The sequence below is a fragment of the Nomascus leucogenys genome, chromosome 12, assembly GCF_006542625.1.
Source record: "Nomascus leucogenys isolate Asia chromosome 12, Asia_NLE_v1, whole genome shotgun sequence".
NCBI classification, from domain to species: Eukaryota; Metazoa; Chordata; class Mammalia; order Primates; family Hylobatidae; genus Nomascus; species Nomascus leucogenys.
In genome coordinates, this window is record NC_044392.1 from 51033831 (window position 1) to 51051443 (window position 17613).

Genomic DNA, 17613 nt, shown 5'->3' on the forward strand with positions numbered 1-17613 from the left:
GCGCAGCACGTGGAAACCATCAGTGATTTGTGTCTGCAACGTGTGTGAGAGAATGGAGGTGTGTGACACGGTATTTTCTCCCGCTCTCGGCGGCCCAGCCCTCGTGACGCTCTGGTCTGTTTCACCTCCCCCACCCCTTTCTCCTCCAAGTTGGGTGCCTCCTGCCCCGCCGGGTGAGGAGGGTGGGGATTGCAGCCGAGAACACCGCGTCCTCTCTGGCTCCCGCTGGGGCGGCTCTTCCAGGCCTTTTCTTACATAACCTATCACGCACGTTACCAGCTCAGATGCCAGCCCGCCACGACGCTAGAGGTCAAAACGAAACTCAGTTTTTCCTGACTTTTTTTTCCAGGCTTCTCGGGCCCGGCGTCCTGAATTATATGATTCCAAGCACGGGGAACAGAACGGGGTAGGTCCCTGATCTCCTAGGTTATGGTTTTGTCCAGCTTCAGTCCCTTCATTTGTCCCCTGGAGAAGATTCGAAAGACTTTGAAGGAGGGGAGGGAGGCAAGTCCAGAGTTTAGAGAGTCTCAGAAGTAACTGGGACGTTACTATTGTCGTTGCGCCTTGCATTTTGAGAGTACAATGGAGAGAAGAGCAGGGCCCAGGGACTGTGAACTGGTTGAAGATAGGACGTCGGAGAGACCGCAAGGGGGCAGCCCAATTCTGATTAGGGTCCCAAGGATAGCGAATTAAAAAAAAAATTTAAATGAGTTTTTTCCTGCCATAATTACCAACTGCAAAAGGCACATTGTTGGACAGAGGTGTGGGTGGGGGTGGGTAGGTGTGAATATTTTAAATCTATTCTAAGTAGTTTTTGATATTTTACCTTATGTTTTAACAATGTGCTTATTCTTACAAAAAGAAAAAAAGATTCTAAAACCTCAACCTCGTTTCCCCAAGCACACTGTTTCAACACCATACTTAATAAAATAAAACAAGAGAATTACCAATATGGACTGCGAATAAACCTGTTGTCTGTGGGTGCCCTTCTCCAGTCTTCTCCAAACTGCAGGTTATTCAGTCCATAATGCCCTCTAATTCAATTGTCACCCAACTCCCCTTCCAATCTATGCTTGCTGCCTCTAAATCCTGGCGCTCTCTTTAGTTGTGACTTTAGAACAGATTCATGAAGGAGTAGATGGTAACCAGATTATTTCACTTATTATTTATTTTATCTTCCAATTTCCTCTTGCCAAACTCCCATCTAAAGAGTCATAGCAGCCTTCTCCCACCTAAAAAAGCAGAGAAAGAAAAAGAGTCAGGAGACCCGAGAAACCCCTTCATGCCCCCCACACTCTATGGAAACTCCCCAGATATTCTGAGCTGGGATTGCTCTGTGATAGCTCCTGGGAAAGATGTGTATGTACCCCTCTCCTTCACAGTCCTTTCACCTCCTGCTGAATCTCTCTATGCTCGATGGTTATTTAGCATCCCAATTTAAAAATTCTTTTCCTATAATACAGCTTTCTCTTCCCTTCTCTCCCCCTGCCCTGCCATACATCAGAGAACCGCCACCCGTTCTGCCTCTGAACTTTGCCTCTTGACTCTACCAGGTTGTAAGAACCACCCACTTCGCCCTCTGGCATTTGCCATGGCTTGAAACATGGCCAGGCTGGAACTAGCTTTGATTGTTCCAGACATATTGGAAGCTTGGAGAAGTATTCCCCCAACCACATCATCTAGGTATTTCCCCCAACCCCCTCATCTACCTGCTCTAGGATATCCTGAAGTCCTCTTAGTTCAGAAAAATTAATGACTCATCACAAAAGTCTGCCTCAGCATCTCCTAAACTTCTTTAAGACTGAATAAGAAGATTTTTCTAAAGGTGATCCCTCTTCTTTCATTTTACTTGTTATTTTTTGAGACAGAGTCTCACTCTGTTGCCCAGTGGCAACAGTGCAGTGGCCAGATCATGGCTCACTGCAGCCTCCGATTTCTGGGCTTAAGGGATCCTTCCACCCCAACCCCCCCAATAGCTGGGACTGCAGGCCTGTGCTACCACACCCAACTAATTTTTATTTTTAATTTTTTTAACCTCTTGTAGAGGAGTTATTTATTTATTTATTTTTAATTTTTTTGTAGAGACAAGGTCTGTTGCTCAGCCTGGTCGCAAACTATGTTGCTCAGCCTGGTCTGGAACTCCTGAGCTCAAGCGATCCTCCCACCTCAGCATCCCAAAGTGCCGGGATTATAGGGATGAGCCACCATGCCTGAATCTCTTCCTTCAGTGGCTGATGATTGACCAGGCTGGAAACACTAGCTAGAGATACTGGTAAGAATTACTTCGGTTTAGTGTGGGAAGTTAAAAAATATTATTTTACAGACTCCCCCAAAGCCAGTGGCTGCACTCTTACCTTCTACATGAAATACATCCCTGCCTGAACAAAGGCACACGACAGGAGGAGGGGAATAGGACTTCGCAAACTGGACACGGCATCATTCAGATCTGGACTCTGCTAAAATACAGACATCCCCACACAGTAGGCTGGTGTCATTCCTCCTACCACTTCTCTGTCCCCCCTCCAGAAGGACTGCCACCTCTTTACAACAACCTCTGTCTTCCTTTCCTTTGGGCTTAGAGAAAGATCCATCCTTCCCCATCACTGTAAGGAGTCCTTTCTTCTGTGCCTTTCAGCTATCCCTGACCATACCAGGGAGGCCAATTCAATTCAATTATTTCTATTTTTTATCTATTATGTGCATTATACTATACTAGTCACTGTGCTAGGTGCTATAGAGAGGGACATAAATATGAATAAGACAAAATTCCTGTCCTCAAGGAATTTACAACCTAAAGAGAGTCTATTATATATTTTATTTATTTGTTTATTTATTACTATTTTTTGAGACAGAGTCTTGCTCTGTCACCAGGCTGGAATGCAGTGGTGCAATCTCAGCTCGCTGTAACCTCCACCTCCAGGGTTCAAGCAGTTCTCCTGCCTGCCTCCCAAGTAGCTGGGATTACAGGCACCTGCCACCACGCCTGGCTAATTTTTGTATTTTTAGTAGAGATGGGGTTTTGCCATGTTGGCCGGGCTGGTCTCAAACTCCTGACCTCAGGTGATCCGCCCACCTCAGCTCCCAAAGTGCTGGGATTACAGGCGTGAGCCACCGCACCTGGCCTACTGTATACTTCAAAAAGAATTAACTGCCCTTATTGTCAATCTTTTGCTTCCATTCTTACTGGCTTCTTTCATCTGTGCTCAACTGTGTGCAGGCTGCTCTTTGGTCCTATTCCCCTTTCCAGCTGTTGCTTCTCTTTTTCATTACCAGATTTTTTAGATGGTTGGTCTGTACTCACCTCCCTTTCCTCATAATGTGCTCTCTCTTTAACTCTACAAAAATCTAGCTTTTCTCCAAGCACTCATTTAAAACTACTTTCTTGAGAGTTACCACTGACCTCCTTCTCCTTGGCCTCTTGGTAGCTTTTGATGGATTATATTAAACTTTCTCTTCTAGACTCTATAATACAAACTTGGCTATCTGCCTGCTTCTCCAGTCAAATCCTTCTCCATTCCATTCATTAATTTCTCTTCCTGCCACTCACTGCAGGCACAGTCACTGGCCTTCTGAGCTTGTGTGTACTGGCTCTGTTGAGCTCATTTACTTTCATATCTCTGACTTTGCACTTAGAACTCTAGCCCTGATCTAGTTCAGTGACCTTTAGGACACCCTCATAGGGCTGTCACCATAAACTCAGCTTGGCCATTACCAAATTAATAACTTCTGTCCTAAACCACTCTGGCCTCCCATAGTTCCCACTTTGGTCAACCATTTTCCCAGACATCCATGTTTAAAACCCATGAGTTGGCCGGGCGTGGTGGCTCACGTTTGTAATCCCAGCACTTTGGGAGGCCGAGGCGGGCGGATCACGAGGTCAGGAGATCGAGACCACGGTGAAACCCCGTCTCTACTAAAAATACAAAAAAAATTAGCTGGGCGTGGTGGCGGGTGCCTGTAGTCCCAGCTACTCGGAGAGGCTGAGGCAGGAGAATGGCGTGAACCCGGGAGGCGGAGCTTGCAGTGAGCTGAGATCGCGCCACTGCACTCCAGCCCGGGTGACAGAGCGAGACTCCCTCTCAAAAAAAAAAAAAAAAAAAACCCATGAGTTATTTTAACTCACTCCTCATTTATACCTCATATAAAATTATCACTCAAGCAAGGTATTTTCTTCATAATATTTATTTTTCTCCTCTCCATTCATAATGCCAGAGTACAGATTGTTTCTGGAACAACGCAAATCTCATGAGTTGCTTTCCACTAAATTATTTACGTCCTGCATACAAACTGATGAGTAGTTTTTCTTTTTTCTTTTTTTGAGATGGAATTTCACTCTTGTTGCCCAGACTGGAGTGCAATGGCGCGATTTCGGCTCACTGCAACCTCCGTCTCCCAGGTTCAAGCAATTCTCCTGCCTCAGCCTCCCAAGTAGCTGGGATTACAGGCATGCACCACCACACCCAGCTAATTCTGTATTTTTACTATAGACGGGGTTTCTCCGTGTTGCTCAGGCTGGTCTTGAACTCCCGACTTCAGGTGATCAGCTCACTTCGGCCTCCCAAAGTGCTGGGATTACAGTCGTGAGCCACCACACCTGGCCGGTTTTTCTAAAATATTGCTTTTCATCATGTTTTCACCATAATGAAGAACTTACTAGGCTCCTTGTTGATTATGAGTCCAGACTTCAGCCTGACACCTGAGACTCTGAAATTTGCCCCTCTGTTGCCACATGTGAAATTACCAAGCAAATATTAGGAGCCTTGTAAACTTTATATTTTTCATAATTCCCACTGTTCCCTTCCATATACCCTCTCCTTCAGTCATACCCTATTTGCTAAACATATTATGCTTGTTCTATTCCCCCCTCCTATGCAGCTCTTTCACTCTTTTTTTTTTTTTTTTGGATAGAGTCTTACTCTGTCACCCAGGCTGGAGTGGAGTGGCGTGATCTCGGCTCACTGCAACCTCTGCCTCCCGGGTTCAAGTGATTCTCATGCCTCAGCTTCCCGAGTAGCTGGGATTACAGGCACGCACCACCACGCCTGGCTAACTTTTGTATTTTTAGTAGAGATGGGGGGGGTTCCACCATGTTGGCCACTGAACTAGCCTTGAACTGCTGACCTCAAGTGATCCGACCACCTTGGCCTCCCCAAAGTGCTGGGATTACAGGCATAAGCCGCCGCACCTGGCCTCTTTCACTCTTGGAATAACTATTCTTCCTCCTAATTGCTTCTGTCCTTCCATAACTACCCACCAATCAAAAGCTCATCTATTCTTCAAGGCGTATCTCAAGCACAAATGCCTCTTGAAAGCTTTTTAGACAACTCTAGCCTGTACTAATCTCTCTTCTTACACTGGCTAAAGCACGGCCAGTATCTTCTGCTTTCAAATTTATATATAATTTAACATTGTAACATACCTTTTCATTTTGTTCTAAGTGTTTCATAAATGTAAACTTGAATTTTATAAATTCCTTGAGGACAGTAACATCATAGATTTCTTTTTTATCAGCATCAGTTACCTTAGCAGCCTTAGGCATAGATTACATACATATTGAATACTACTGAACTGAAATTTAACTGTACCATATCTTCCCAGTGTTCTGTATACAGAGTTAGTATTAAATGTTAGTGAAACATGGCCAAGTTGAGATGAATACCTGCATTGAAGTACTAATTATTTGGTTCCCCCATCCACCAAAGCTTGGTATTCCAGCCCTCTATTTATTCCACGTCACTAGGGATGTCCTGTCTCCCCCAGCCCCCAATCCCCAATCAACTCACAGGTTCCGTTGTTACTGGTTTCACAGTTACAGGCTTCGGATGGTCTGCACGTGCTGTTTCAAGACTAATGGTAGTCCCTACTGCTTCTGTTACGTCCTTATCCAACCTGTTCTACCCTCAGTAGGATTTGGGGAACACAGAGTTATCACTTTTTCCATCCAACATCTTCATAGATTCTTTATTTAAAGTTCTGCCCCGTTCACCACCTCCACCCAGCCCAAAGACTTAAGCTCAGGGATTCCTCCCTACCCTATGCTTGCATAGATTTGTACCCATCTCATTCAAAAGTCCCTTGATGCCCCTCCTCAGTGTCTTAGCAAACTTACTGAGGATGGTTTATAAAGTTCTGGCTTTTTTCTCCTCCCCAGATAGGTTAACAAATCTGCTTTGGGCCTGCTACTTAGTTTCTCCTCATCAAACTCATTTTTATTCTTGTTAATCAGATACATTTCAACATTGCCCAGTTTCTTTTCTTTTCTTTTCTTTTTTTGAGATGAAGTCTGGATCTGTCACCCAGGCTGGAGTGCAGTGGAACGATCTTGGCTCACTGTGTCCTCCATCTCCCGGATTTAAGTGATTCTCCTACCTCAGCCTTCTGAGTAGCTGGGATTATAGGCATATGCTACCATGTCCAACTAATGTTATTGTATTTTTAGTAGAGATGGGGTTTCACCATGTTGGCCAGGCTGATCTCAAACTCTTGACCTCAAATGATCCACTCACCTTGGCCTCCCAAAGTGCTGGGATTACAGGCGTGAGCCACTGCGCCCGGCCAGTTTCTTTTTAATTGTTATTTATCCTAACCCTTTTAGATGTAGAGTTCACTCACCAGCCTGTCCTCTGACTCAAATATGGAGTAATCAATGGTGAAATCTGCACTAAAGTCATCTGCAGAGGAGAAAGAAAATCAGTAATAATTAAAGAAAAACGTAACTCTACATCTGGAAATGAAAAGGGAAGAAATTGCTCAGAATAGTTTAACTTAAGTTGTAACATTTATTGGTATAATCCAATTTTATTTAACTAATGTTAAAAATGACTGAATGTGTATGCATTTATATTTTCAATCTAGGTATCTAAAATAATTTACAAATTTGAAAAATTTTCAAGTTCTTCTTTTTTTAGAGTCAGGGTCTCACTCTGTTAACAGGCTGGAGTACAGTTGGTTCAGTCATAACTCACTGCCACCTCCATCTCCTGAGCTCAAGTGATCCTCCCGCCTCAGCCTCCTGAGTAGCTGGGACTACAGCCATGTGCCACCATGCCCAGCTAATTAAAAAAAATTTTTTTGGCTGGGCACGGTGGCTCAAACCTGTAATCCCAGCAGTTTGGGAGGCCGAGGTGGGTGGATCATGAGGTCAGGAGTTCAAGACCAGCCTGGCCAACATGGTGACACCTCGTCTCTACTAAAGATACAAAATTAGCCGGGCATGGTAGCACACGCCTGTAGTCCCAGCTACGTAGGAGGCTGAGGCAAGAGAATAGCTGGAACCCGAGGGGCAGAGGTTGCAGTGAGCTGAGATTGTGCCATTGCACTCTAGCCTGGGTGACAGAGCGAGACTTGGTCTAAAAAAAAAAAAAATTTTTTTTTCTACAGAATCAAGGTCTTGCTATGATGTCCAGGCTGGTCTTGAACTCCTGGGCTCAAGCAATCCTCCCATCTAAAAATCACTATTTGGAAAAATAACATCATGAGTCTTTTTTTTTTTTTTTTTTTGAGACGGAGTCTCACTCTGTCACCCAGGCTGGAGTGCAGTGGCATGATCTCGGCTCACCACAACCTCCGCCTCCCAGGTTCAAGCGAGTCTCCTGCCTCAGCCTCCTGAATAACTGGGACTACAGGCAGGTGCCACCATGCCCAGCTAATTTTTGTATTTTTACTAGAGACACGGTTTCACCATGTTGGTCAGGCTGGTCTCGAACTCCTGACCTCAGGTGATCCACCCGCCTCACCCTCCCAAAGTGCTGGGATTACAGGCGTGAGTCACCGCGCCCAGCCCATCATAAGTCTTTTTCTTTTTTTTTTTTTTTTTTTTTTGAGATAGAGTCTTGCTCTGTCGCCCAGGCTGGAGTGCAGTGGCACGATCTCGGCTCACTGCAACCTCCACCTCCCGGGTTCACGCCATTCTCCTGCCTCAGCCTCCCGAGTAGCTGGGAATACAGGCACCCGCCACCACGCCCGGCTAATTTTTTGTATTTTTAGTAGAGACATGGTTTCACTGTGTTAGCCAGGATGGTCTCCATCTCCTGACCTCGTGATCTGCCCACCTCAGCCACCCAAAGTGCTGGGATTACAGGTGTGAGCCACCACGCCCGGCCCCATCATGAGTCTTGATAAGTTTTGTTCATAGCCAGATTTTTCTCTGACCCCGTTGCTCTGCTTCAAAGTGAAGAGCAAAGTCTCAGAACTAAATATCCTGAAGCCTCTCTCCAGTTGGCTAAGAGCAAGAGCCTTTCATGTACTCACCATAACTGGGGGTGACTGTATAATAATAGACCACCTGATAATATTCATCCTCTCCCAGTCTTTCTTCATCCTCATATTCTTGTCCTATGGGGACAAGGACTAGAGGTCAAGGGACATCTGGAACACCTTACTAACAAAAGGACACCTGGAGTTGACCTCAGCACTCCTAGCTTTCTTGCTCTTACTTTTTTTTCCTCTCTCTCTCTCTCTCTCCTCCAATAGTCATACTCCTTTCCTGCCTGTGCACCTCTACACTCCTCTCAGTCTTCTGGGATCCATATCTGTAATGAGGCCTGTTACTCCATGCCCTTTCAATCCAGGAACTCCTAAAACAGAAAACAGTCCCCTTCACTTACTATAAACCCAAAGGGAGAACCAGACCTAAAAAAGGTAGGAAAAGTAGAGACCAGGAATTAAAAACGCCAAATCTTCTATTTAGAATGCTCCAGATCTTACTGTATTTGTGAGAGTTCTTACCAGTATCTCTCACAAATAACTAACATAACACCCTTAGGCTTTGGATTTGAGCTTTAGTCCCACCTTCACTGCTAACAGAATAACCCTGAACAATCCACTTAACATCCGCTTTCTTAAAATGAGTCAGCTGGACTAAATGACCCATCTCCGTTAGTTTTTCTTCCCTTTCAGAACTAAAAATATGTGGCTTTGATATGACTGGATCAAGAACTCCAGGCCTCCTGCGAAACACTTCCCTGAGCTCCTTGAATGCTTTCCCTTCAACTCCAAGCTAATGACACAAGAATCTAGAGGAAAAGGAAACAATGAGACACACCTGGCAGACTGGGGAACAAAGGAGGGAAGGAGCCAAGCTACTCTTGGGACCCTGTCCCTGAAGACAGCCAGTTTTCCACTATCCTAAAGGTCACCCCACTTCTGTGTCTTTACTAATAGCAGGTTTTTTTCTCCAATTCTCTGAGAAAGGAGATACCCTAACTACTAGTTTCAGATTGTGATACCTTCCAATAATCCCTCTTTCACCCTTACTTTAGCCCCTCTCATCTTGTTCAACTTCCGTGGTGATGGAGAACTGAGCTCAGTGTTGCTAGGGCCTCCTTGTGTCTGGAGCTCTATCCTCCTTCTTTGACAGGACTCTGCTTTTTTCCCCCTTTCCTGGCTCTGCCTTCCAGATCTCCATTCTGCCCTCAACACCGGACCCCAGCACGATGAGAAAACTCTGTCGCTCCCCATTGAAATGTACCTCTCACCCACTCCTCATTTTTTTTCTCCCACCCCATTCATGGTAGAAGACCTGGCATAAAAGCTCAGAGAGAGGAGTGGACTTACCTAGGATAAGTGGCACAGCAAGGATGGCTACAAAGAGAACATCCATTCTGGATTCTGCACTATTGCTGTGAAAGTAAAAAAGGAAATTACAGAGTTTCCCACCAAACTTACCCCGCCTCCCCTCCTCCTCCAAAGCAGGGAAGGAGCTGCAGCAACTCTTCTCCTCCCAGGGGGCAGAACTCCCCGCCTACTGGCTGACTGACTAGATCTCTAGTTGCTGCCGGTCCCCAGCCAGAGCTGCCCAGATTGAGAGGCAAAAGGGGGTTTTGATGCAAACATGTTTCTTAAGCTCCCCCTGCCCTAGATTAGATCCATTCAGGACTCCCACTGTCACCACCAAAATAAAAATAAAAAATAAGCCTACCAAGAAGTTTCCCCTCTCCCGGCTTTCCTTCCTTCCTCCAAGGCCTCATAAAAAGTTCACCCTCCCTCTCACTGTCTCTGACTTACCATCACCACCCGGAGTTGCCTTTCTCTCTGAGGCTTCATCAGTCTCTTTTCATCACAGTGGAAATGTTCTGAGGAAGGGGTGAGCATTTTTCTAGACTGAAAAGAGTCCCTTCTGTCTGTCTGGAGCTATAGAGAATAGGAACAATGTTTACCCATCATTGTCTGACTTAAAGCACCTGCTGCATGGCTTCAGCTAAAAGTCTCTCAGCCACGGTCAGTTATTTCCTCTCTGGTAAAACTGACCTAACCTCACCTCTTTGTTTTTTTTTTTGAGACAGAGTCTTGCTTTGTTACCCAGGTTGGAGTGCAGTGGTGCAATCTCGGCTCACTGCAACCTCCGCCTCCTGGGTTCCAGTGATTCTCTTGCCTCAGCCTCCCCAGTAGCTGGGACTACAGGCATGTGCCACCATGCCCAGCTAAGTTTTGTATTTTTAGTAGAGATGGGGTTTCACCATGTTGGCCCAGGCTGGTCTCGAACTCCTGGCCTCAGATGGTCCACCTGTCTCGGCCTCCCAAAGTGCTGGGATTACGGGCGTGAGCCACCGTGCCTGGCCTCACCTCATCTCCTTCTCTACTTCCAGGATGCAGGTTGGAAGAAGGGAGAAAGCAGATAGTCTCTTTCCCTGCTACAGGTGCCACACCTTCCCTCCCACATTCAGTCACTTGGTGTGTTCCCTTCATTCAGTCCTACAGGAGTAGAGTTTTTATCCTTTCCTCTGCTTTTATGTTTCCCATGTTCATTCAGTTCAGAAACCCTTAGCAACATATGTGCTAGACACAGGGTGCTAGGCCTAGTCTGATAGGCAATTGAGAGCTTACAGGCAAGGGAATAAGAAAAGACAGTTTTGCTTTGTTCTTAAGGGAAGTTAATAAGTATCTGCTCAACATGTACTATGAGTCAGGCACTATGCAAGTGTCTGTGGAACCACCCATGAACAAGATAGGTTTACAGCCTCCTGTCAATGGTCAGAAGATGCCGTGTTAACAGGTCAATGGAGAGATGAAGCTGGCCACGGTGGCTCATGCCTGTAATCCCAGCACTTTGGGAGGCCTAGGCGGACAGATCACCTGAGGTCAGGAGATCGGCCTGGCCAACATGGTGAAACCTTGTCTCTACTAAAAATACAAAAATTAGCTGGGCGTGGTGGCAGGTGCCAGTAATCCCAGATACTAGGGAGGCTGAGGCAGGAGAATCACTTGAACCCGGGAGGCAGAGGTTGCAGCGAGCCAAGATAGCACCACTGTACTCCAGTCTGGGCAACAGAGTGACACTCCATCTCAAAAAAAAAGACATGAGAATTGTCTCATTCCTATCCACCTTACTCTGCCTGCTGGGCTCAGAAGCAGGACATACTGGAGTCTTGAACACAGGCCATGATAATGCTACCCTCTTAATCTTTTTTTTTTTTTTTGAGACGGAGTCTCACTCTGTTGCCCAGGCTGGAGTGCAGTGGCACGATCTCAGCTCACTGCAAGCTCCGCCTCCTGGGTTCACGCCATTCTCCTGCCTCAGCCTCCTGAGTAGCTGGGACTACAGGCACCTGCCACGACGCCCGGCTAATTTTTTGTATTTTTAGTAGAGACGGGGTTTCATCATGTTAGCCAGGATGGTCTCGATCTCCTGACCTCGTGAGCTGTCCGCCTTGGCCTCCCAAAGTGCTGGGATTACAGGCGTGAGCCACTGCGCCCCGCTACCCTCTTAATCTTTTTTTTTTTTTTTTTTTTTGAGACGGAGTCTTTCTCTGTCCCCCAGGCTGGAGTGCGGTGGCGCGATCTTGGCTCACCGCAACCTCCACCTCCTGGGTTCACGCCATTCTCCTGCCTCAGCCTCCCGAGTAGCTGGGACCACAGGCGCCCGCCAACACGCCCGGCTAATTTTTTTGTATTTTTTAGTAGAGACGGGGTTTCACCGTGTTAGCCAGGATGGTCTCGATCTCCTGACCTCGTGATCCACCCGCCTCGGCCTCCCAAAGTGCTGGGATTACAGGCTTGAGCCACCGTGCCCGGCCTACCCTCTTAATCTTATTAGGGAATAATCTGCCTGGTGACTTTCCATGTAAATCTTTTCTTTCTTTTTTTTCGGAGACAGAGTCTTGCTCTGTCGCCCAGGTTGGAGTGCTGTGGTGGGATCTCAGCTCACTGTAACTTCCACCTCCCAGGTTCAAGCTATTCTTGTGGCTCAGCCTCCTGAGTAGCTGGGACTACAGGTGCGCACCACCACGCCTGGCTAATTTTTTGTGTTTTTAGTAGAGACGGGGTTTCACCATGCTGGCCAGGCTAGTCTCAAACTCCTGACCTCAAGTGATCCAGCCGCCTTGGCCTCCGAAAGTGCTGGGATTACAGGCATGAGCCACTGTGACCAGCCTCCATGTAAATCTATACAATCTATTCCTCAGCTCCTTTCCAGAATTTCCTGGAAGACATGTAAAACACGTATGTGAGTGTGCACATATGGATTAAATCATAAATCACTTCCAGGAAGGAAAGGAAGTTTGGTTATCTTTAAACAATTTCTGTGGGGTTTTTTTTTGGTACTTTGATTATGCTTTCAAAAACAATATTCTAGATTCCTTTCCTCTTTTCCATCCTCAGATTCCTTTGCCTAACATCTTCCCTAAGGACTAACCTTTCCCCATCCAAATGAGATTACAATACCCTCCTCTCCTACTTTATCTTTCTTTTTCTTTGAGACAGAACCTAACTCCGTTGCCCAGGCTATAGTGCAGGAGCGCAATCTCAGCTCACTGCCACCTCTGCCTCTCCGGTTGAAGCTATATTTGCCCCTCAGCCTCCCGGGTAGCTGGGATTACAGGCGCGCGCCACCACACCCGGCTAATTTTTGTATTTTTAGTAGAGGTGGGGTTTCGCCATGTTGGCCAGGCTGGTCTCAAACTCCTGGCCTCCCAAAGTGCTGGGATTACAGGGATGAGCCACCGCGCCCAGCCTACTTTAACTTTCATTCACTCTAATATACAACCCCTCTCCCCAACCTGAGGAAAACACACCACTGAGGTTCGTTTTTCAGAAAATAAATAGAGGAAGTATGACATAAAAGGAACTTGGGGTGGGGGTGGGGTGGGGGTGTCGTTTTCCTTCAACCCCATCGCTCTAATTGCTTTTAAACTCCCGGACTCTTTCAAAATGCCTTCCTAACATTTCTCTCCAGGCTCCTTTTGCTTCTCTCCGATTCTCTTGTCATTACAGATGAAGGCTTCATTAGCGATCTACTGTATTACATGTTTATTATACTAGTCTGTCCGAAGAGCTCCTACTTTTTAATGTAATCTTCATCCCTTAGGCAGCAGCTCTAGCCCATTTCCTCTCATTCAAGTAAGAACAATACCCGTCCCTATCTCCCTGCGCCCCATCCTGTGCTCTCTTTGTATTTGTCCCTTAGATTCAAACAGGATCTACCCCCTCTGCAGCCCTTCAAGAAGAGGTATGATTGCTACCACTTTTCCCTACAAAGTGACAAAAGGAAACAGCGACGGAGGCGCAACCGAACCCAGGAATCGGTGTCTCGACTGGTCCACTCCCGGCCCACCCCCATTAACCGGCTCGAGCCACTCCCAGGACGAAGTCAAGGCCTCGGAAGGCGACTACAACTCCCAGCAGGTCGAGCAGCTCCGCCCGCGCTGATTCTCCATTGGCCTTCCGGGGGTGGGGATTAGATGGGAGGTGGCCGTGGGGCTGCGGCCGGGATTTGTCCCCTCTTCGGCTTCCGTAGAGGAAGTGGCGCGGACCTTCATTTGGGGTTTCGGTTCCCCCCCTTCCCCTTCCCCGGGGTCTGGGGGTGACATTGCACCGCGCCCCTCGTGGGGTCGCGTTGCCACCCCACGCGGACTCCCCAGCTGGCGCGCCACTCCCATTTGCCTGTCCTGGTCAGGCCCCCACCCCCCTCCCACCTGACCAGCCATGGGGGCTGCGGTGTTTTTCGGTTGCACTTTCGTCGCGTTCGGCCCGGCCTTTGCGCTTTTCTTGATCACTGTGGCTGGGGACCCCCTTCGCGTTATCATCCTGGTCGCAGGGTGAGTAGAGGGCCCGGGAGACGCGGGAGAGCGTCGAAGAGAGAGGTGCGGAAGGGGCTGGAGGAACTGGGGCGAGCCTGGGAGCCTGAATTGGGGACGATAAGTCGGAGGTGAAGTTTGGGCGGAGGTGAGGGGTTGGGTCTGGGAGATTTGCCCTTTCCCGCAGTTGGTTTCCACCTTCCAAGGATCTCACAGATTCCTCCTATATTCCTCCCAGCGACGTCAGAGAAGGCCCAAGGCCGAGACTCGTGAGGGGGCTAAGCTGACCTAGGCTGGCCGAGTCAGGTGCCTTAAGGGGAGGATCCAGGAATGGATACCTCGCCCTTCCGTGCTCGCACACTCTGGCTCTCATCGCTCTGAAGACTCTTTAATTAGATTTCTCCCCTTTCCAATGCGTTCACTTTTCTACAGATGAGTCTCTTGGTGGAGACAGTTACCCTACCTGGTCCATGTCTCCCTAACCATCCGGAAGGCTAACTTCCACCTTTCAAGCAGCTTTGGCTGGTTTCCCTCCTTGATTTCTCTGGCTGCCCCTACCATTGCTTGTCTCACTGCCCCTGTCTTTTCTCAGGGCATTTTTCTGGCTGGTCTCCCTGCTCCTGGCCTCTGTGGTCTGGTTCATCTTGGTCCATGTGACCGACCGGTCAGATGCCCGGCTCCAGTACGGCCTCCTGATTTTTGGTGCTGCTGTCTCTGTCCTTCTACAGGAGGTGTTCCGCTTCGCCTACTACAAGCTGCTTAAGTAAGAAGATGGAGTGGTCTGGAGGGGAGAGGGGCAAAGTACTGCACTATGGGAAGTGGGGCAGCCCCTGGGTGCTGGTTTGGAAGAGGAGGCACTAAGGGAGGACATTAGAGGGAAAGGAGCATCCCTGCCCTCCCTCATGTTTCCCCTACCCCACCCCACCCCAGGAAGGCAGATGAGGGGTTAGCATCGCTGAGTGAGGACGGAAGATCACCCATCTCCATCCGCCAGATGGCCTATGGTGAGCCAAGGGAGAGGGACTGGAGGAGGGAGTTGGACAGCCCCCTCCTCTAGGGAAGTCTCTAAATATCCACATGTTCTAAGTGGCTTCTTACTTTCCTTCATCCGTCACTTCCAAAGAAAGTTGGTCTGGAGGGAGAGTAGATGTGAAAGAATTGTAACCGGGAATGGGGAGGGGGTCAGTGGTGAACAGGCAATAGTGTGATCTCTGACATTGATGAGATCCTCCCTTCCCCCAGTTTCTGGTCTCTCCTTCGGTATCATCAGTGGTGTCTTCTCTGTTATCAATATTTTGGCTGATGCACTTGGGCCAGGTGTGGTTGGGATCCATGGAGACTCACCCTATTACTTCCTGACTTCAGGTAAGATCCACCTTCTATCTAGCCTTTACCCCCCCATCCATCCTTGTCCCTGATCTGATTTATTGGCCTTCCCTGGGAGACTTCTTTGGCTCAACATCTCAGGAGCCTGGGAGAAGATCAGGGATGTATCTCCTCCCCATCTCCCTCCCTGCAGCCTTTCTGACAGCAGCCATTATCCTGCTCCATACCTTTTGGGGAGTTGTGTTCTTTGATGCCTGTGAGAGGAGACGGTACTGGGCTTTGGGCCTGGTGGTTGGGAGTCACCTACTGACATCGGGACTGGTGAGTTGGAGACAGGGGCCTGAGTTAGGGAGAAAAGCATTTAATGGTGAGTGGGATGTGGGGGAAAGGGTATCCTCACTTCTTAACATTTTTAACTTACCTGGGAGGAGGAGGACAGGTGAGTCTTTCGAGGTCTCTCACCTCAGCATCATTTCTATCACCTGCTCTGGGGAGGAGGTTGAATGGATTAGTCAAACTAATGCAGAGGGCCTGGGCCTGAGGTGAGCAGGAGCGGCAGAAACCTTTGAGTTTCTGAGGAGCTGAAAATCAAAAGGCCCCTTAACCACAAGATGTTGGTGCTCAGAAGGGAAAGACTGGGGAATTTGAGAGAGAGATCTGGGAGTCAAAGGTACAGAGAGAATATGGGGATTAGGTCGAGGGAGCATCTAATCTCTTTCCTACTCTTACCCTCCTTCCTAGACATTCCTGAACCCCTGGTATGAGGCCAGCCTGCTGCCCATCTATGCAGTCACTGTTTCCATGGGGCTCTGGGCCTTCATCACAGCTGGAGGGTCCCTCCGAAGTATTCAGCGCAGCCTCTTGTGTAAGGACTGACTACCTGGACTGATCGCCTGACAGATCCCACCTGCCTGTCCACTGCCCATGACTGAGCCCAGCCCCAGCCAGGGTCCATTGCACACATTCTCTGTCTCCTTCTCGTCGGTCTACCCCACCACCTCCAGGGTTTTGCTTTGTCCTTTTGTGACCGTTAGTCTCTAAGCTTTACCAGGAGCAGCCTGGGTTCAGCCAGTCAGTGACTGGTGGGTTTGAATCTGCACTTATCCCCACCACCTGGGGACCCCCTTGTTGTCCAGGACTCCCCCTGTGTCAGTGCTCTGCTCTCACCCTGCCCAAGACTCACCTCCCTTCCCCTCTGCAGGCCGACGGCAGGAGGACAGTCGGGTGATGGTGTATTCTGCCCTGCGCATCCCACCCGAGGACTGAGGGAACCTAGGGGGGACCCCTGGGCCTGGAGTGCCCTCGTGATGTCCTCGCCCTGTATTTCTCCATCTCCAGTTCTGGACAGTGCAGGTTGCCAAGAAAAGGGACCTAGTTTAGCCATTGCCCTGGAGATGAAATTAATGGAGGCTCAAGGGTAGATGAGCTCTGAGTTTCTCAGTACTCCCTCCCAAGACTGGACATCTTGGTCTTTTTCTCAGGCCTGAGGGGAACCATTTTTGGTGTGATAAATACCCTAAACTGCCTTTTTTTCTTTTTTGAGGTCGGGGGAGGGAGGAATGTTGGAACTCTTCTAACCTCCTTGGGCTATATTTTTTCTCCTTGAGTTGCTCCTCATGGCTGGGCTCATTTCGGTCTCTTTCTCCTTGGTCCCAGACCTTGGGAGAAAGGAAGGAAGTGCATGTTTGGGAACTGGCATTACTGGAACTAATGGTTTTAACCTCCTTAACCACCAGCATCCCTCCTCTCCCCAAGGTGAAGTGGAGGGTGCTGTGGTGAGCTGGCCACTCCAGAGCTGCAGTGCCACTGGAGGAGTCAGACTACCATGACATTGTAGGGAAGGAGGGGAGATTTTTTTGTAGTTTTTAATTGGGGTGTGGGAGGGGTGGGGAGGTTTTCTATAAACTGTATCATTTTCTGCTGAGGGTGGAGTGTCCCATCCTTTTAATCAAGGTGATTGTGATTTTGACTAATAAAAAAGAATTTGTAATTGTGGGGGAACTTGGCTTTTAAGGGAGGGGATAGCACGTTAATTGAGATCTCTGTCCTCAGATCTCTTGTCCGGCCACTTTCCTAACCTGGCAACCACTGATGTCCAAGCATAGCCTTGGTGCAAGGGCAGAAATCTGGGCTAGTGGTTTAACATGTCTGAAACTTTGGGTTAAGTGTTTTCCCAGAAGCTAATCTTTCCTTCCAGGGGTGGGATAAAAGGAGTTAATCACCCATGCTTCTTTTCCCCATCCTTTGCCCATCTTTACCACCTGAGGGATTCAGG

At 48.2% G+C, this 17613-nt stretch overlaps 2 protein-coding genes across 5 annotated transcripts; one reads left to right on the forward strand and one right to left on the reverse strand.

The window, feature by feature from the left end:
- Window positions 1-1142: 1142 nt before the first annotated feature.
- Window positions 1143-9681, reverse strand: C12H1orf54 (chromosome 12 C1orf54 homolog). Of its 3 annotated transcripts, none has more exons than XM_003259166.2 (6): window positions 9556-9681; window positions 8251-8334; window positions 6613-6671; window positions 5784-5894; window positions 2355-2453; window positions 1143-1232 (listed from the first exon to the last, which is right to left on the reverse strand). In XM_003259166.2, the coding sequence occupies exons 1-5, from the start codon at window positions 9599-9601 to the stop codon at window positions 2358-2360; spliced, it is 396 nt and encodes a 131-aa protein (XP_003259214.1). In that variant the 5' UTR covers window positions 9602-9681; the 3' UTR covers window positions 1143-1232; window positions 2355-2357. The 3 variants fall into 3 exon arrangements, with proteins under 3 accessions (XP_003259214.1, XP_012366723.1, XP_030680517.1); XM_030824657.1 differs by having other exon boundaries at window positions 1151-1232; window positions 2355-2456; XM_012511269.2 differs by lacking the exon at window positions 8251-8334 and having other exon boundaries at window positions 2355-2456.
- On the forward strand, window positions 1293-17328 carry APH1A (aph-1 homolog A, gamma-secretase subunit). Of its 2 annotated transcripts, XM_030824655.1 has the most exons (8): window positions 1293-1683; window positions 13403-14033; window positions 14605-14775; window positions 14943-15016; window positions 15255-15377; window positions 15532-15659; window positions 16080-16203; window positions 16540-17328. In XM_030824655.1, the coding sequence occupies exons 2-8, from the start codon at window positions 13921-13923 to the stop codon at window positions 16602-16604; spliced, it is 798 nt and encodes a 265-aa protein (XP_030680515.1). In that variant the 5' UTR covers window positions 1293-1683; window positions 13403-13920; the 3' UTR covers window positions 16605-17328. The 2 variants fall into 2 exon arrangements, with proteins under 2 accessions (XP_030680515.1, XP_012366722.1); XM_012511268.2 differs by lacking the exon at window positions 1293-1683 and having other exon boundaries at window positions 13393-14033.
- Window positions 17329-17613: the final 285 nt, after the last annotated feature.